We start from the raw sequence: 20,284 nt of genomic DNA, 5'->3' as shown, positions 1-20,284 counted from the left end.
CTCGCAGCACCCGGTACAAATGAGACTCTTAAAGCTTAATGATTATCCAATAGATTTATATATTTAGAAATGCTCAATCAACAAGATGTCCACACAATTAGAGTTGTTACCCAATATCTAACATTTTGATAGAAGTTGCTGCCCAGGACAGCTTTTGACCCATCAGTGGTTCTCAATGGCTGATGGCCTCTTTTTTCTCCTCCACTTCCTGTATTTCTCTCCCAGCTCTACCTCCTCTTCTTCTGCCCAATCACCAAGCTCCATTGCAAATACAAAAATACAATATAGCACAATAAATATCCTGCTTGGGCGGGGGGGGGGGTCTGAAATTACAATTTATTCTTTTTTTTTTTTTTTTAATTGTGGGCTAGTGTGAAAGTTCAGCAGTTCAGAGCACCGGCTGAGGACCCAGGTTCCATTCCCAGCACCCCACATGGTGGCTCACAGAAATCTGTAACTCTCAGTTCCAGGAGATCTGACACCTTCTTCTGATCTCTATGGGCACACACATGCATGCAGGTAAAACATGCCCATACCCAGAAAAAGCAAACAAGTTTCTAAAATCTATTTTCACAAAATTGTGTGTGTGTGTGTGTATGCGCACGCACATGTACATATACATGGAGGTCAGAGGTCAACTTTGAGAAATCAGGTCTTGAGTTCCACCTCTTTGAGACCAGGGCTTTCTTCTTTCTGTTGCTGTGATGTAGTCTGGGCTCACCGGCCCTCTAGTTTCCAGGAAGTTCTTAGTAGGGATGCTGGAATTACAGATGTGTACAGAAGTGTACCACCACATGTGGCATTTATTTGTACATGGGTTTGGGGATGGAATTGGCCGTCCCAGGTTTGCTAAATGATCTTTTTAACCTTCTTGGTCATTCTGTGGACCTTTTTAGGATAATATGAGGGCATGGTCTTGCTAGGTAGCCCAGGCTGGCCTCACACTTGCAGCAACCCTCCTGCCTCTGTCTCCCTAGTACTAGGATTGCAGGTGTGTGCCACCATAATTTGCTACATTTTTTTGAATTGTTTTCTTCTGTTGTGTATCCATGCTTGAGTTTATGTATGTGTTTCTCATTTCTCTTCCACTTTATACATGGGGGCCAGGCTCTCTCAATCAGACCCCAGAGCTCATGGATATGGCTGGTCTTGATCCTCTGCCTCTGTCTTCTGAGGCTGGAGTGTCAGTCAAGCTGCCACGCCCACCCGGCATCTCAGTAGGTTCTGGAGATCTGAACTCTAATCTTGTGTTTACTCAGCACTGAACTTTCTCAGCGGGCCTGGTTTCTGATTTTTATTTTTATTTGTTTTTCAGAGCTAGAGTAGGGGTGGTGGCAGGGTCTCACTGCAGCTCTGGCTAGCCTGGACCTTGCTGTGTAGACCAAGCTACCCTTGAACTCAGAGATCCAACTGCCTCTGCATCTGGAGTGCTGGGATTGAAGGTCTATGCTGCTAGACCTGGCTCGCCAAATATCCTTTTTATTTTAGGCAGGGTCTCTCTATGTAGCCTAAGCTAGCCTCACACTCATTATGTAGACCAGAGTGGCTTCGAACCCATAGAGCTCTCCGGAGTCTGGGACTTTTTTTTTTTTTTTTTTTTTTTTTCTTTTTTTCTTTTTTTTTGGTTTTTCGAGACAAGGTTTCTCTGTATAGCTCTGGCTGTCCTAGAACTCACTCTGTAGACCAGGCTGGCCTCGAATTCAGAAATCCGCCTGCCTCTGCCTCCCAAGTGCTGGGATTAAAGCTGGGACTTAAGATGTGTGCCGCTACACCCAGCTTTCACCGAATGCCTGAGGTACCATATAGGTGGCAAGTGGGATGCTCAGTGTGTCCCCTGCCTCAGCAATGGTCTCCTGGGAAAGTGGAGGGATGTTGTCCTGGCTGTCCACCAAGCGTGGGTGTTGGCTCCACCTATCTTCCAGTCTGCCCTGGGTATGTGCCACTACCATCCCATCTTTATGAATTTGGAAACAGAGACATAAGAGATCCCAGAGCCACACAGCCAAGTGTGGCTTTACGGGGTTAGTGTGAGCTTACCCTCTGGGTCACCGTGTGAGGTCATGCCTGTCATGATATGTGACGCCGTGTTGTTATTGTCAGGTGCTGTTGGAAGTGAGGCGAGGGGTGGGAGTAGAAGAGAGGAGCCATCAGGCAGAGGGGACCAACTAGATGAGACGTCCATGCAGTGATCCAAAGGAGGATGGGCGTGGACGGAAGAGCTTCAGGTAGAGGGAAGAGAGGGGGAGAGACGGTAAGGTAGGAATATGCTTGACAAGACTGAAGGCAGAAGCAGTCACCAGGGTGTGTGCGGGGTCCATGGGAGGCTTGGGGAAGCTGGGCCTTGCGGGGAGAGCTCCGGCCCTCTTGCAGTGTGACACGACGGGAGAGCCTGTGCTAAGGGAGGTAGCTCAACTGCCAGTCTCACCTTCCCCTAGGTATGTCAGAGCGTGAGCGGCAGGTGATGAAGAGGCTGAAGGAGGTGGTGGACAAGCAGAGGGATGAGATCCGAGCCAAAGACAGGGAGCTGGGTCTGAAGAACGAGGACGTCGAGGCTGTAAGTGACCAGCACTGATCCGAGTTCACTCACCTACTTCTTGGCCCCACAGAAAGGCACAATCTTCCATTCATAAACCCATGGAAGGGGGCTTGAGACATGGCTCCGTGGTTAAGAGTGCCTGCTGCTCTTCAAGAGGAGCCTGGTTCGATTCTAGGTCATAACTGTTTGCATCTCCAGTCTCAGGAGATCTGACATCTTGTGGCCTTCACAGGCACCAGGCACACATGTGGTGCATAGACACACACACAGGGAAAAAACACATACAACAACAACAAAAGGCCATATATCTATCACTCTTTATCAACAGTCTTAAAACACAGTCACAAAAATAAAAACAAATTTGGCCAGTGTTCATTCACAGCCTAGTTGACTGTACATGGCAGCCTCACCCGATGCCTCTCTCTGTGTACAGCTGCAGCAACAACAGACCAGGTTAATGAAGATCAACCATGACCTTCGGCACAGGGTCACCGTGGTGGAGGCCCAGGGGAAGGCCCTGATTGAGCAGAAGGTGGAGCTTGAAGCAGATCTGCAGACCAAGGAGCAGGAGATGGGCAGCCTGCGGGCAGAACTCGGGAAGCTCCGGGAGAGGCTACAGGGCGAGCACAGCCAGAATGGGGAGGAGGAAGAAGAGGTGAGCCGAAAGTGGGTATTGCGGTGGTGGGTGGTGTGGGGACTCAAGTTGTGGGCCAGCACCAGGCTGTAGTGAGAATTCTGGAGTTTTGGTTTCTTTACAAAAAAAAAAAAAAAAAAAAAAAAAACAGAAATATCGTAAGAATATGTTTTGGTTTTAATCGCAGGTGTGGAGATAGATATGGGGTTGCTTCTGACTGTTGGCAGCAGCTGACTATGATTTGTGTCGTGCTCTAGCAGAGGCGTGGTTTTGCCAGCAGCAGATAGTTTCTGCAATTGTGTAACTTTTGGAACTCTGGGAATTTTTCAGAGGGTGTATAAATGCTAGAGTCCCAAGAGGTGGGGTTGGTCGTTGGTGATTTTTTTCAGGGAGGGAGGTGATTGTGGTTTGTAGTCATGCTCAAAGAGGAGACAAGAAGGGTTGGAGAGGTGGCTCAGCGGTTAAGAGAACTCACTGCACTTCTAAAGGACCCGGGTTCAGTCCCTAAACGCCCACACCGGGAGGCTGTAACTCCAGCTCCAGGGCATCTGTTACCCTCTTCTGGCCTCTGTGAGAAACTCTGTACATGTACCCACATACCCACATTCAGACACACACATGTACACATTTTAAAGAATAAAACCTGGGCAAGCTGGAATGATAGATCACAGCTGTAATCCTAGTTAGTGTTCAGGGAGGTGAGGCTGGAGAGGATTTGAAGTTTAAGGTCATCCTTGACTACATAGCAAATTCCAGACTAACCTGAGCTACATGAGACTCATCTCAAATGCAAAAATAAAGCCCAGTAACGAAAGCTACACAGAAGTTCATGGTAGCATTAGTCATAGGATCTGACAGGTAGAGAGGACACCCAATTAGGAAGTGAGCAAGGAAATGTGGTCATACATATTCTGCATAGTAGAATATGACTCAGCCCTGAAAAAGACTGAGCCATGAGCACACACTATCCAGTAGGTGAAACTTGAAGAATTCATGAGTGACAGTAGCCAGACTCGGAAGGCCACATGCTGTGTGATTGCATCTTTCTGAGATGTCTGGATTGAGCAGATCCAGTACACAATGTAGATGAGCCGGGTGGGGATTAGGGTAGCTGTGAATGGCTAATGGACACAAAGTTTCTTTGGAGATGAGGGAAACATTCTGGAATTAGACAGCAGTGGTGGTTGCATACCTCGGAATATTCTAGAAATCTCCAGAACTTTATTCTTTAAAGGGGAGATGTTACAGTATGTGACTGACATGTGAATGACTTTAATATATATATATTTTTTAATGTTGTATGTGCCATGGTGTGTGGAGGTCAGGGACAATGTGGGATTCAGTTCCCTTCCTTTTGCTGTGTAGGTTCCCAGGATGGAGATCTAGTGAGAGGACTCTTTGACCATCAGGAGAATTAAACTGGTTGGTTCATCTGAGATGGGCTCCAGGGAGTGATTGGGAGAATCAGTAAGGGTAAAGGGGAGTGAGTTCCAGGTGGGAAGAATGACCTGTGCAAAGGCCCTGTGGCAGCCGGAACCTTGGGGCAATCAAGGTGAAGATGGCTGGTGTGCAGTGAGTGGCAGGTGGAAGTTAGGAGTCAGGCCCGCAGGCTCCTAAGGGAGAGGAGTTGTGTGCCTCTGAGGGATTGGCAGGTGCTGCGGTGGGGGTGGGGCTTATAGAAGGGAAGGTCTGAGCCCTAGCATAGCCCATGGGAAGGGAGAGACTGTCCTGGTAGTGAGACATTGTACTCACTAGTGTTTCTTAGGAAGAGCTGGTGACCAGGGCTTCTGGCAAGACCCCCACTTGACACCTGAGGCAGTGTGTGACAGGGAAGCAGGAAGCCTGGTGATATGGCTGCACCCCAAAGTGAGGACACTCAGCCCTGCGGGGGCTATCGAAAAGTACACAGAACCTCCCAGGGCTGCCTTTCCACAGGGTAACATTGGAGACATTTATCCTCAAGGTCCTGCCCCAGAGTGGCTCAGGGACGCTGGGGGTATGAGCCCCACATGCCCAGCAGATGTCAATGAGAAGGCAGAAGCAGGCATCTGCTGGGAACGCTGGCGACTTCTCTGTTCAGGGCACAGAGCTGTTAGAAGGCCCTGGGCCAGATAGAGGATGTAATGGGTTTGCTACATAGATAGTCCCCAGGGGACCTCAGTAACCCCAAGGACAGGTCAACAGCTGGTGGGGCTTCTGCAGCTGGCAGGGGTAGGGTCAGGGAAGAAATGTTGCCATTTCCATAGGTAGAAAGTGAGACCCCAGTGGATGCAGAAACTGTCAGGGTGTGCATTTTCTTCCCCTGGATGCACACTGACTATTTTAAGGTTCACGCACATGGCTAGTCAACCTGTGAGGCTGATGAATTTATGGGAAACTGAGCTCCAGCTTGGACAGTTCTTGCCTAGTGGATGAAACTGGGCCAGTTGCTTCTAATGGGCCAGAATCCTGGGAGAGAAATAAGGAAAAAGTCATCTTTAGAGGAACCGGTTAAGACTTGATTTTGGCATAAGGTGTCCTGAAGTCAACTTACTCATGGAGGAGGGAGGGGGAAGGAGGGAGAGGTGTGTTGGCTATGTGACTGACCCTTGATGGTACTCACTGACAGCTTCAGGTACAGCTGGCTCCAGGTGCTCGGAGGATGTCGGGAGGAATTTGACTCAGGCCTTTTTGATTTTGTTGCCTCTAAGTTGGTATCATTTTCGAGTGGCCTCTTGCCACAACACGGTCCTCAATATCGGCCTGCTAAGCAAGCCTCTTCCCTGTGAGTCCTAGCAGAAGTCTTCAGGGATTCTCTCACTAGCTCATCACTAAGTCAGCCCTGTATGGAGAGGCCTACAGGATGGGTGCTGAGCACTCCTGAGTCCCTGGCTGCCGTAGAGGGGTCCACAGGCCAAGGGGATGCCAAGCGGAACTATGGAGACTCAGGGACTTGGGGGTGGGTAGGCTGGGCTCACAGCTGCTCTCTGGAGCACAAGAGAGCGCTCTGAGTGCTATGCAGGCTCTGAGCTACTGCACAAATGCTTGAGAGTTCCCATGACAGGGCTGGTGTGGAGACCCCTGGGGTTGTCTGGAGGGCACTGTTGAAGGGAGAGTGAGGCATGGCAGGTACCAATGACTTTGTAATAATGCAGGCCTGAAGTCAAAGGCTGGGCCAGATCCACAGCAGGGAAGCAGGCACACGCCCAAGAAGGAGCTACCAGGCCGAGCGAGCGCAGTCCCATCACAGGGTAGGATGGGGTGACCATGCTAGAGAAATTCAAGCTTCTATCCTTAGGACCCAGCAGGGCCTGTCTAAAGCTGGATCTCTGAGGACATAACCCTGAGGCCCATGTGTTCCCAGCCCTGCTCCAGGTACCTCCTTTAAGGAGGACAGGGACACTTTGCACCAGCTGGCCGCATGGGTTGGTTTTACCTTTCCTTTCTGGCAGCTGAGGAATGGAGCCGAGCTGGGGAGGAGATGGCTGTTGATAAAGAGAGTCAAGAGTTTGGAGATCTGAATTTGGATCCTCAGCACCGACATAGAAGAAGCCCTGCGGGGCTTACACCTATAATCCGAGCACGGGGTGGGGGGGTGGGGGAATGACAGGGATGTCTTGGGCCTTCCATAACTAATCAGTCTGGCAGAATTGCTGAGCTAAACAGATAAAACGGAGAGCGATTGAGGAAGACACCTGATGTCAACATCTGGCCTCTGCGCATGCACACGGATAGAAAAATAGGAAGAAATGAGGTGTACTAAAGTCAGGCTGCCCACTTCCTGGATCGCTCTGCCCCATCGGCCTCAGAGCTGTGTGAAGTCCAGGGAGCTTGTCAGTCAAACGGGAGTGCAGCAGGGTTGGATGAGGCCTGGGGCTTCTGGCAGTTGATCGGGGGACAGCCCTGAGTCAGTGGTTCAGAATCTTATGCAGCCCAAGTGGAGTCGTGGGGTTGGGCTGGGGGAGGGGAGAGCAGAGCAGAGAGGCATGGCTGGCTGGCTGGCCCTCGTGCTTCCAGAAGGTTCTCTGAAGTACTCGTGCTCAGTGGCAGAGTGTTTGCCCCTGCACTGGGAGGAGGGGAGGTGGGGACAGGTTGGGTGGGCAGGTTTCCAGTGGAATGTGGAACAAGCTATTCCAGGCGGGGAACAGCCGGGAGGCGGGCTGGGAAATGCAGCGTGTAAGGCTGTGTGTGGTTCAGTCCTAGGGCGGGGTTGGAGCATTCTGAAGGGAGCCTAGAGGAACCCGGAGCTGGAATGGAAACACTACCCGATACCCTATCCCACCCCGCTGGTTTTGTGAGACAGGGTCTTTCCACATATCCCTAGCTGTCGTGGAACTCGCTATGTAGACCATGCTGGCTTTACACTCACGGAGACGCACTTGCTTCCTGTGGGCAAAGGGTTAAAGGTGTATACCACCTTGCCTGGCTGAGAAGGCCATTCTTGGTATTACCTCAGTAGCCAGGCTTTCTCTCTCATTTCCCCAATCCTTTGTTCTTATTGTGGTTTGTTTGTTTGTTTGTTTGGGGGCAAGGTCTCATGTGACCCAAGCTGGCCAGTATCCAAGGATAACCTAGAACTCATGATCCTCCTGCCTCTGCCTCTCCTAAGCCAGGGCTATAGTGTGTAAACCACACTTGGTTTATGCAAACAAGGGCCGTCAAATGTAAGGCCTGGTGTAGCCGCCCGCGGCCACAAGTCAACTGGGTTCACCTGAAAGGGGGACTGGGAATGAAAGGGGCTGGAGGGCGAGAAGAGATGAGGCCAAGACAAAGTTCTCTGATCAAGGCCCAAAGCTTTAATGTTCGGCTCTCAATTTAAAGGGGAAGACCCAACCCACAACCCCTCCTGGTTCCAGATGGGTGGGATAATCCATAGTCGTTCTAGGTCACAGTCAGAGATGTCTCAAGGCAAGCCCAGGGGCAGTTCTGCTTCTGTGTTTCGGGCAGCCAAGGTGGGTAACTCCACCTAGATCCCGTCACTTGACCTTGTTGTGGTAACCAAGGTCTCTTCAGGCTTGCTCAGGGTGGGGGGGAAGGTACAGCCTGGTGTGTGTGTGTGTGTGTGTGTGTGTGTGTGTGTGTGTGTGCTCGCGCGTGCAACATGCGGGCTCTCAAAGTCGCTCTACCCACTAAGCTATATCCTTAGCTCCTTCATGGTGTTTCTGAGATAAGGACTCACCGGGTAGCCCAGGCTGGCCTCAAAACTCCACACGTAGCTTTCACATTGACCTTCAGTTTTACCTCCAGCAGACAAGATCTCCCTGTGGAGTTTTAACATAGGACTTTGAGAGGTCTAACTCAGGAACCACAGTTTGGCCCTTTACGGTGTCCGTGATGAGTGACATCCCGTTAATTTCTAGGAAGCAGGTCTTCAGGTACAGTAAAGGGCGGTGTCCAAGGGTATGGTGCTGCACACCTGAAGCCCCAGCACTTGGCCTATGGAAGGTGTTCAGAGCCACCATCAGAAACATTTTTAGTTTGAGACCAGCTTGGGCTACACAGGGAGACTGTCTCACAGCAACAACAAAGACAGAGAATCCCACAATCCCCTAAGGGCCTGGGCGTTGGCTTGAGCCAGGGTTCAGATCCTGGATCCTGGGTCCAGTGCGATCAGAGAATAATCAGTTCCAATTGCTCTGAGCTGTGGTCACCATGTTCCATTGATCCCACAAGGGAGCCTTCCCAGGAGGCCAGGCCTCAGGCTAGAGGCCCTGACCCCCAGATGCTGTTCCTGGGGCTTCTAGGCATCTCCTGGCACCTGTGCCCGGAGCGCCCCCAAGGGAGCAGCTTATCTGAGATAACCTGAGCCACCCTACAGTCCCTTGTGGAATGAGCCTGGAAGGGCCTCTGATCGACATGATGGCTGCATTGGAAGGAACCGTTTCAGGCTTTCCAGCTGCGACAGTCTTTTCTCCGGCTGTCCACAGGCTGGAGCCATGGCTAACAGAACCCCAGTTCTCCCTACACTCCAGTGTATGAATGCTCAGAAGCAAAACTGCCATTCGCCCAGCTAAGACTTGCCTAAGCTCTGAGACTACAGACCCTCCCTACCACAAAAGAGCCGATCTGGCTCCAGACCACAGGGTGCTCTCTGTGTCTTTTTTTTTTTTTTTTCCTTAAAGTTTATTGTTAATTATGGCTGTTTTGTCTGCATACCAGAAGAGGGTATCAGATACCGTGGGACTACAGTTACAGACAGTTGTGAGCTGCCATATGGGTGCTAGGAATACAATCCAGGACCTCTGGAAGAGCAGCCAGTGCTCGTAACCACTGAGCCATCTCTCCAGCCCCAGCTCACTGTCTTGGCTGAACAGAGTCATAACTGGGGAGCTGGGTCACCCTTAATGTTAAGGATGGAAGAGACTTTACAAGTATCACCAGGTTCACTGGGGCAGTACACTTATAAAGTGAGCACTAAGAAGCTAAGGCAAGGGCTGGAGAGATGGCTCAGTGCTTAAGAGAACTGACTGCTCTTCCAGAGGTCCTGAGTTCAATTCCCAGGAACCACATGGTGGCTCACAACCATGTGTAATGGGGATCTAAATCTGAAGATAGTGACAGTGTACTCACATACATGAAATAAATAAGTAAATCAGAAGAAGGAGGAGGAGGAGGAGCAGCAGCAGCAGCAAAGGCAGGACAATTTGGAATTTGAGCCTCCAAATCTTAAAACTGTTGACAACCAATTCAGTAGATTTTATGGCACAGTAGGGGTCTAACCGAATGTGGGGACCACTGTGGCCCAAGGTTCTCTAGTGTGCATCTTTGGGTCCATGCCATCGATGCTGAGAGTTGGTGGACAACTCCTACATATGCATCAGCACCCTATGCAGAGGGAGCCCCTCTCTAGGAACCTCTCCCTCGATCCTCACTTATTGGTGTATCTGTGTGTATGTCTCTTGATCCTGCTCTTCAGTCCCAGTCTGTCCCCAGTTCTGAGTTCAAGGACAGCAAGGCACAGAGTGCTTAGTGAAATGCTGGATGCCCTCCAGTGAAGGAAGCTGTCTGAGTAGGTGGCCAGCCCCTGATGGTGCAGCCTCAGTAGTCACGGATAATACTTAGATAGAGATTTGCCTCACAGTGGAATATTACACAACCGTGAAAAGAAATGAAGCTTTGACAGAGGCTGCAATAGGCTGGGCAGGAACGTCAAACCCTGTGGGGTAGCCTAGCTGGGATAAGAATCACCAGGTTCTGAGTGGCCTGCAGGGATACGGGAGTCTTGTTTCTTCTCTTGCTTCCCATCCTCTTCTGCAATGGTTCTGGCTCCAACTCTAGGTGTGGGCGGAGCCCTCCCCACCCGCCTTGATCTTCCCTGCTGCTCAGCTGACCTGCCCAAAAGGCAACAGGCGGTGTCAGCTTTCCCTTCCCCAGAACAGCCTGTCCAGGACACATTCCAGCCCAGCCTCCTGGAGTCCTTGGCCTCTGGGCAGCCATGAGCCACTGTTCTAGCTAGGGTCCGATTCTCCCTGTGGGGTTGAGGGGGTACGGAGGGGTGTGTTGTCCACCCCTGCCTTCTCATTTGAGAGCAGCAGTTCTCAACCTGCCTAATGCTGTGATCCTTTCATACATTGAGCTGTGACCTCCCCACACCAATCAAAAAAGTTATTTTTGTTTCTGCTTCATCACTGTGATTTTGCTATTGTTTTGAATCATAATGTAAATATCTGTGGTTTGAGATGGTCTTTGGCAACCCCGGTGAAAAGATTGTTTAGCCCTCAAAGAGTTGTAGACACACAGGTTGAGAGCTGCTATTGGAGAACGTCGTGATGTCCATGTACAGGGACACTGGAGGCTCTTGGGTATCAGGTGCTGTGTGGCCCTGAAGAAATGGACCACCTGGGCTTTAGTTTGCTGGCTTAGCGGACTGAGCTCAGTGGCTTGACTTGGGCTAGCATGTTCAAGGTCAAACTGTCACAAGTATTAGGAAAGGGGGGGGGTGGGAGGGAGAGAAACGGGTGTTTAGTGGAACACACCTGTCACGCTAGCATTCCAGAAGCTGCGGCAGGAGGATTGATGTGGGTTCCAGCCAGCCTGGGCTAAGGATGGAGAACCTGTCTCAAGAAAGAAAATGATGGACCAGAGTCTTAGTTAGGGTCACTATTGCTGTGATGAAACACCATGACCAACAGCGAGGTGGGGAGGAAAGGGTTTATTTGGCTTGTACTTTTTTCATAGCACTGTTCATTGTTAAAGGAAGTCAGGCCAGTAATTCAAATAGGAATCTGATGCAGAAGCCAAGGAAGGATGATGCTAGCTTGCTCCCAGGTTCTACCTGGCCTGCTTTCTTATAGAACTCAGGACCACCAGCCCAGGGATGGTCCCACCCACAACGGGTTGGGCCCTGCCTCATTAACCACTACTTAAGAAAATACATTACAGCTCAGCTGGGTCTTTTTTTAAAAAATGTATGTATGTATATGTATATTCTGTCTTCAGGCACCCCAGAAGAGGGCATCAGATGCCATTACAGATGGTTGTGAGCCACCATGTGGTTGCTGGGAATTGAACTCAGGAACCCTGGAAAGAGCAGTCAGTGCTCTTAACCGCTGAGCCCTCTCTCCAGCCCTACAGCTGGATCTTAAAGCAACATTCTCTCGATTGAGGTTCCCTCCTTCCAAATAGCTCTAGCCTGTGTCAAGTGCCTGGCAAGACGGCCCAGCAGGTAAAGGTGCTTGCTGGCTGGTCTAACCACTGGGCTTTGGTACCCAGGACCCATATGGTGGAAGGAAAGAGCTGACTTGCAAAAGTTGAGCTCTGACCAGTACACATTCTGTAGCATACTCAGATACACACAGTAAATAGATGAGCAGACCAAAGTGACAGGCATAGTGGAGAACGTGGAGAAACCGGCCCCACGGTGCGGCTGGAACATAGCACATCCGCCACAGGAAGCCCTTCGGTATAGAATGAGAATTCAGAAAGTTAGAGACAGAGTCTCCAGGAGACCCAGCTGTTCACACTGGACATATTTCTCAGGAATGGAAGACAGGGGATATTGGATATTGGCATTCACATCTAAAGAGAAGAAGCCACCTATATGTTTGTCAGTCGCAGGATGAGACCATGCACACCTTCCATTCTGGGGAATATTACCCAGCCATTAAAAAGGTTGAATCTCTGACATGGGCTGTAACATGCCTGAAACACAATGTTAATTGGATGAAGCAGATGCATTATGGGAAATGTCCAGGTCGGGACAGTCCAGAGACACAAGAGAGTGGGTTTCCTGGAGGTGCTGAGACTAAAAGAAGGCAGAGTGTTAGATGATTCCTTAGTGAGTGTGGGAAGGTTCCTTTGGATGATGAGAATGTTCTGGAATTAGTGGTATAAAAGTGCCAAGTGCTTCTGTGTCTCAACTGTATCCCAGGTTTGCTTTAAGTCTTTAGCCCAGGCTGGCCTCAAACTGTGTGGCCAAGATGCTTTGAAACCCACTACATAGCTCAGGCTAGGCTTGACCCTCAGGTACCCTTCGTGCCTCGGCATCCTGTGTGTCAGACTTGGAGAGTCACGTACCACCACGCCCAGCTAGTATACTTTAAAATGGATAAAATGGTAAACTCTGTGTTTCATGTGCCTTACAGTTCCTTTGAAAGGCTACCAGGCTCTGGAAGGAAGTGAGCAGGTGACTCAGAATGATGTGGGGATCCATCTGTATAACTTGCATGAAGGACAGATGTACCCCCTGCCAAGCTCTGAACCCCAGCAAGAGGCCAGGAGCCTCTAAAGAAGAAAGGATTTGACCAGAGAGTCTGTCATGAAAAGTGCCATGACTTCTCGTTAATTGAAAACAGAATTGAGTCTAGGCTGTGTTTCCACACTCCTTGGACAGATTAGCTAAGGTCTAAAGTGAGAATCTGGGAGGAGAACCCACAGGAGAAAGCAACAGGTGGCAGTGGGAGGCCCAGTGGGAGGCACGCCTCTGCTCATTTGTAATAGAACCCTGAGGAGTAGGTGTCCTGGATGCAGGGCTAGCTCAGTGAAGGCGCTCGGTGAACAGGTGGTGGCTGGCTTCCACCTCCAGGGAGAAGCAGAATAGAAGGTAAGCGGAGGCTGCTCCCCAGATACTGAAAATAGTGACCTGCCGGAGCAAGCTGCCTACCGTGAGGAGGTGGAAAATTCCAGCATCCTCCGGCTGTCAGGAGTCCTTTGATGATGGCTCCTCTGCCTCCTTCAGATCCAACCACAGCCAGATGGAGAGGAGTCCATTTCAGACGGAGAGAAGGCTGCCCTGGACCTCAAGGACCCTAACCGCCCGAGGTTCACACTACAGGAGCTGCGGGATGTCCTGCACGAGAGGAACGAGCTTAAGTCCAAGGTGTTTCTGCTGCAAGAGGAACTGGCCTACTACAAGAGGTGAGCACAGGTACCATGAAACCATCAAACTCTGGCCTGGCCTCAGGGACACACCCCGAACCCAAGTACTTGTATAGCATTAGTCAGGCATCCTTAGAGATGGCAGAAAGGTCATGCAGCCTCGGAGCAGGCCATTGCACATCTTGCCAAGTGCATTATTGGACAAAGAAAAGAATGACCAGAAAGCCTACGAGCTGGGGAGATGGATAGCTCAGTCTGTGAAGAGTTCACATGGTGACATTGAGGACGTGTTCAGGTCCCCAGCTATCTGCTGTGGTTCCTGCCTGTTATCCCAGCCCTGGGGAGGTGGAGACGAGTGGACCTCTGCTGTGGCTGGCACCCGTTGTAGCCAAATCACTGAACTCTAGAATTGAGACCTTGCCCCCCAAAAATAAAAAAAAGAGAGGCTGGACAGATGGCATCGAGGGATGAGATCTTGCCTCAGGCTCGCTCTCTCTCTCTCTCTCTCTCTCTCTCTCTCTCTCTCTCTCTCTCGCATGCGAGCACACGTGTGTACACATACTCACAAATAAGAATAATAAAATAGGGCTGGAGAGATGGCTCAGTGGTTAAGAGCACTGACTGCTCTTCCAGAGGTCTTGAGTTCAATTCCCAGCAACCACATGGTGGCTCACAACATCTGTAATGGGGTCCGATGCCCTCTTCTGGTGTGTCTGAAGATAGTGATGTGTTGGGGGCCCACTTTTAGCAGAAAGCGGCTATCAGCTTTGCAGCCATCTTGAGCCATATACCCTGACATGAGACTTGGATTACAATAGCCTACAACAGCTGAGCACACTCTGATAATCTTGGTTTAGATACCTTGGGATTAAAGGTGCTTGAGATTAAAGGTGCGTGAGATTAAAGGTGCGTGAGATTAAAGGTGTGTGAGATTAAAGGTGTGTGACTTAAGAGTATGACTTAGAAGTATAGAGATCAGAGTTAGAGACAAGACCTAAGGGCATGATTAAAGGTGTAACTTAGAGGCGTGGCTTAGAAGTAAGACATATAAAAGGCAGAGACAGAACAGATCAGAATCAGACTGAGATCAGAGAATCAGACACATCAGACATTAGGTAGAAGACACTTGGCTCCAGACAGAATCAGACACAGCAGACAGAGGAGACAGAGAAGGAGACACTTAGAGGAATAGAGACTGAAGAATAAACGGGATTGAATCACACCCTGTCTGGTCTCCATTCTTCGAGTCTGCCCTCACCCTCGCTCTTGCTGAACCCCGACCCACGGACCGGAGCGGCAGCTTGGGCCGGGATACAGTGGCCGCCCAAACATGGGTCGGCCCGGGCCTCAACATTTTGCCTGGGCTGCGACGTTTTTTGGCCGCCCCAACGTGGGGCTAGTGTGGACCCCAACATTATTTTGGCCACCCCAACGTGGGGCTAGTGTGGACCCCAACAGTGATGGTGTACTCACATACATGGAATAAATAAATCTCTCTTAAAAAAAAAAAAAAAAAGAATAATAAAATAGCTGGGCATGGTGGCACATGCCTTTAATCCCAGCGCCTGGGTCTCTGTGAGTTCCAGGCCAGCCTAGGATACAGAGCAAGTTCCAAGACAGCCAGGGATAAAGAGAAATCTTGTCTTTTTTGTTTGTTTGTTTTTGTTTTGTTTTTTGTTTTTGGTTTTTCGAGACAGGGTTTCTCTGTGTAGTCCTGGCTGTCCTGGAACTCACTCTGTAGACCAGACTGGCCTCTGCATCCCAAATGCTGTTTTTTTTTTTAAAGATTTATTTATCTATTTTATTTATATGAGTACACCATTTCTCTCTTCAGACACACCAGAAGAGGACATCAGATCCCATTACAGATGGTTGTGAACCACCATGTGGTTGCTGGGAATTGAACTCAGGACCTCTGGAAGAGCAGCTCTTAACCAGTGCTCTTAACTACTGAGCCATCTCTCCAGACTGAGAAACCCCATCTTGAAAAAACAAAACAAACAAATAAATAAAAACCACCACCACCAACAAAACCTATAGTGACAGGTAGCATGTGGTCACTTTAGCAAACCTCTATCTCCAAAAAAATATTCCTAACAGTAGCAAAATCACAGTTCTGAAGTGGCAATGGAAATTATTTAGTGGTTAGAGGTCATCACAACGTTTACTGAAGGGCTGCAGCATTAGGAGGGGTGGGAACAGAGGATTGGAAAGCTTTTGTCCTTTTTTGCTGAGTATGACATTCAAGGCCCACCTGGGGTACATGAGATCTTGTGTGAGAAAATCAAAACCAAGAGGGGACGGATGGATGGTGGGCTGGCAATATTCAGAAGCCGTGTAAAAGGTATGACGGTGTGTGGCTTGCTGGTCATTCTAGGAGATCCCCAGAGCAAGCTGGCTGGTGGGACTATCTTTATCTGAGAGGTCAGGGTTTGATGGAGAAACTCTGCCTCAAAGAATAAGATGGGAGAGAGGTAAAGGGTGATCCCCATCAACTTGGGCCTCTGCATGCACACACACATGCATGTGCATTCAGACATGAACACATACATGTCTGTAGACATGCATACACACCATCACCATCACAACAAAAGGAAGGAGTGGGGGGTATTGAGTCACTGTCCTGAACCAGCTCCCCTGGGCAGAACCATTTTAGAGTCCCAGGCAGAGTGTGACAATGGAGACACCAGTTGCCTTCTTCCCAAGTACCTTAGTCCCCATCCAGAAATCTTGTACCCTATCAAACCATTCTATTCGCTTCTGGAATGTTCCGGTTCTCACAGAATTTTTTTTTTCATTTCTCGGTTGCATGCCTTCAGTGAAGAAATAGAAGAGGAGAATAGAATACCTCAACCTCCGCCCATCACACACCCGAGGACGGCCCCCCAGCCTGAGTCTGGGATCAAGCGACTGTAAGTGTTGTGCTTCCACATCACACGTGGCTCATCTTGGTTCCTGCGACCTCTGGCTCCAGGTCTGTCTCAGGCTTGTTGCTGACCACAGCTGTTGAGACAACCTGCTCTCAATGCCATGGGACCTGCCCGCCTCCACCTTTTGGTCATCTCCCTGCCTAGACAGCCGGTTCTTCTTGTGCAGAGATTTGGGGAGCACCTGGAAGGCTGGGAGGAGCTGGGGCCTGTGGCTTTTGCTCAGAGCTTGCTTGGGTGTGCCAAGTGCATGGGATGTGGCGCCGGGCTTAGTACAGTGAATAAGTTGGAGGGCAGGGAGCCTCATGCGTGTTTCAGTGCTTGAAACATCAGCTTTAAGTAGCTAGGTGTAGTGGCCCATGCTTGAATCCCAGCACTCAGGTGGTGGAGACAGTAGAATCAGGAATTCCAGGTCATTCTAAGCTACAATGTAAGTTTAAGACCAACCTGGGCTACATAAGTCTATGTTTAAAAAAAAAAGGGGGGGGGGGGCGGTATCCTGTCCATTTTGGATTCTATGATGATAAATCCCCTGAGCTGTTTTGTCTACATTGGTACATCGGTGCCATATATATTCAGACTCAGGCCCTGGTTGCTATGAGACACAAGTAAAAGAAAGTGTGTGGTTTCTGTAATCCTCCCGGAGGATTACATTGTAGATCTCCTTGGTTCTCATGGGACTTTACAGACATTTTTCTTGGAAAAGAATAGATATGTGGAATGTTGTTCAATTTAGAAGATCTGTAGGGCCCATCAAGAGCCTGCTGGGGGGTCAACTCCCATTCCCAGGATGCCCTTGTAGGGCATCTCTTGGTGCTAGTATGTGGAAGACTGTCATTTGTATAGAACCCTTGAAGCAACTGAGACTCTTGACTGGCCATCCTGCTATAGGAGCAGGGTCCCTGCCGAGGGAGGTAGCCTACCCCACCCCCCCACCCCCCCACCCCCCAAATACTGTACTCAAGCCCTCTCTACATCCACCTTGAGTTCTCAGGGATATCACAGCCTGAAAGGGGTTCTCTGCACCTGGGCCTTTTGCCTATTTCTAGGTGAGAGGTCTTGGGCCCCTCCCTAAACCCAATCTAAGCCTTGAAAAAAAGAGCAGATAGCATGTGTGGGGGTGAGCAGAGGAAGTAGGCGTTCCCCATATACCCTACCCTTTAAAATTCAGTGACCACACTGGGAAGTTGTTGGCCTGGTTCTGAGCAGATGGAATGTGGGCTGTTTTGAACAATGGGCCCACTCCCTTTGGAGGCGGCATCCTGCTCACTCCGGGGCCCTGGGACCTCCAACAGCTAGGCAGCTTTCTGGAGTGCCTGGCTGGCTTTTGCCTGCAGCACCCCTTCAAGCTGGCCAGCCAGGTTCTAAGTCCCTGCTGGGTTTTTGGAGTTCTTCTGAGAGAGATGTAAATACTTGTGAGACACAAAAAAGCTTCCCCTGATGTCCCAGCCTGTTTTGACCATGGGTTTGTTCTCCATCTGTCATCAAAACTCCACTTAGAAAACTGGAGAGAGGGCTGGAGAGATGGCTCAACAGTTAAGAGCACAGACTGCTCTTCCAGAGGTCCTGAGTTCAATTCCCCAGGAACCACATGGTGGCTCACAACCATCTGTAATGGGATCTGAGGCCCTCTTCTGCTGTGTGTCTGAAGACAGCAACAGTGTACTCACAATATTAAATAAATAAATAAATAAATAAATAAATAAATAAATAAATCTTAAAAAGAAAGAAAGAAAACTGGAGAGAAAGCATAGTCTCATTCCAGGGTTACCAGCCTAGTCCAGCCTCAGGCGTGGCTGTCTCCTGCCATTTACCTGGTTTCCTGTGGGCCGGCTCCATCCTCACTATGATCCTGCACTTCAGTGGGGCAGCCACCAGCAGCTTAGTATTCTATTTATGCTTGATGTGGTAGCTCCCATCCATAATCCCAGCATTTGGGAGGCTGAGGCAGGACTGCCACTATTTTGAGAGCCACCTGGATGATAGATTGGGACCATGTCTTAAAAAAAAAAAAAAACAACAACAAAAGCAGGTTACCTTTTCTCCTATCTGAAGCTCTGGAGAAAAATTAAGAATTAAGAAGCGGCAGGCCTTTCAGCCCATTGTGTTAGCGAATGCTGTATGAAGCGCTCAGAAGATGAGGATGGGGAGACTTCAAGCCTGAGGCCAGAAGAACTTAGTGTGAGGAAAAAACAGAGGCCAGTAAGATGCAGATAAAAGACAGCAACCCTGTGGACCTACTAGGTATGATTCCCCAGAACCCACACAGAAGTGGACAGAAGAACTGACCCCCTTCCAATGTCAGTCTATATGCACAATGACCTGTAGGCACATCCCCACATCACAGTGCACACGTGCACGCTCACACACACACACAGAGAAACATGCATATAACTTTTTTAAGTTTTTTTTTTTTTTCCAGTCTGAAATGGGCTAAAATGGAGAGGACAGTGGCCCTGCTTTTTTGTTTTGTTTTTTTGTTTGTTTGGTTTTTTTTTTTTTTTTTTTTTGGTTTTTCGAGACAGGGTTTCTCTGTGTAGCCCTGGCTGTCCTGGAACTCACTCTGTAGACCAGGCTGGCCTCGAACTCAGAAATCCACCTGCCTCTGCCTCCCAAGTGCTGGGATTAAAGGCGTGCGCTACCACTGCCCGGCTGTAGCCCTGCTTTAATCCATGAGCAGGCCACAGTATCCACCACACCGTTCCAAGTAGGTCCTTTCCCAGAGCCCCTCTCCCTGTTAGCTTTGCCTCCGGTTGCTAGGCAACACTTGGTACTCTGAGTCTGACAGGGTTATAAGCTCCAGAGAGGCAGGGACGGAGACAGAGCAGGGCCACACCTCCTGTACACACTGCCCGCCCAGGTGGCCAGTTCTGAAGCGGCCAGTTTCTTATGGGGTGACAGGAACAGCCATCGGGCACAAAAGGCTTTTGACCAGCACAGAGACAACACTGATAGCCTTTGTCCTCCTCGCCTGCTGACTGAGATCAGTGGCCTGTGACAGCTTTCATTAGTGGGCTCCGCTAGAGCCCTTCCTCTCGGTATTGCCCACTCTTGTCTGTCCCCTTTGTCCTCACATTTGGACTGTGTTTGACCTGCATCTCTGGGTCCCTGCTCCTAGCTCACCTCTGTCACAACAGTTAGTAAAGAACCACCAGGAATAGTTGAAGCAGGTTACCACTTGTGTTGGGTCTGAGTCCTGGAGCTAGGATAATTATCCCCATATCTCAGATAAGGAAACTGAGGCCTGGAGATGCTACAGACGTAATTCAAATCTGTGCAATTGGGAAGACTCAGAGCTGGGCCTCTGAACTGGGTCTTTTGTCCATACAAACTCCCTCCCTCCCTCTCCCTTCCTCTCTCACATCCCTATGTCCGCTACTGGCTGGCTGCCCATGTCCCTTATCACTCAAATGCACCCTGGGCCCAAGTTGTCAGACTTGACATTTCTGAACGGGGCACAAGGGAACCAGAACCTCCCACTGCCAGTCAAAACAGTGAGTCTGAAGATGGTCCAAGAATAGCTTGTGACTACGAGGTCACTGGCCGGAGAGGACAGGTTGGCACAGCCCAGGGAGGTCACAAGAGAGCCTCAAGTGACTCCAGCTTTGTCCCCAGTAAACCTAAAAACACTAGTGTCCCTTTTGTGTAGTCTCTACTTCTGAGTTGGTTTCACATATGCACAGGATGGCTTTCCAATGGGCAGAGCCAAGAGGGGGTAGTCTGGAGGGAGACAGGAAGGCAGTAGCTGGCCTTAGGGACCGGAAAGCCTGGCCTTGGAGAGGCTCCGCCTCTGTCTGCAACAGTTAAGGACCACAATGTGTTCTGTCCCACGCCCCTCCTCAGCCAGGAATAGTTTCTTCGAAGCCACCCATGAAATGCCAGGAGTTAGCA

The 20,284-nt window shown here is 49.9% G+C and overlaps 1 protein-coding gene across 4 annotated transcripts in view; it reads left to right on the top strand.

Annotated features, from left to right (window-relative positions):
• Rilpl1 (Rab interacting lysosomal protein like 1) overlaps window positions 1-20,284 on the top strand; it is a 36,376-nt gene that overhangs the window by 11,058 nt on the left and 5,034 nt on the right. For all 4 annotated transcript variants that reach the window (XM_076922899.1, XM_076922897.1, XM_076922900.1 and 1 more), the window contains exons 3-6: window positions 2,436-2,554; window positions 2,970-3,191; window positions 13,327-13,505; window positions 16,286-16,378. In XM_076922899.1, the coding sequence (XP_076779014.1) occupies window positions 2,436-2,554; window positions 2,970-3,191; window positions 13,327-13,505; window positions 16,286-16,378 (613 nt within the window). The remainder of the gene's footprint in view (window positions 1-2,435; window positions 2,555-2,969; window positions 3,192-13,326; window positions 13,506-16,285; window positions 16,379-20,284) is intronic.

This window comes from Arvicanthis niloticus, chromosome 24, assembly GCF_011762505.2.
Source record: "Arvicanthis niloticus isolate mArvNil1 chromosome 24, mArvNil1.pat.X, whole genome shotgun sequence".
In the NCBI taxonomy this organism is placed as follows: domain Eukaryota; kingdom Metazoa; phylum Chordata; class Mammalia; order Rodentia; family Muridae; genus Arvicanthis; species Arvicanthis niloticus.
This window is presented reverse-complemented; position numbering and strand designations above follow the sequence as displayed.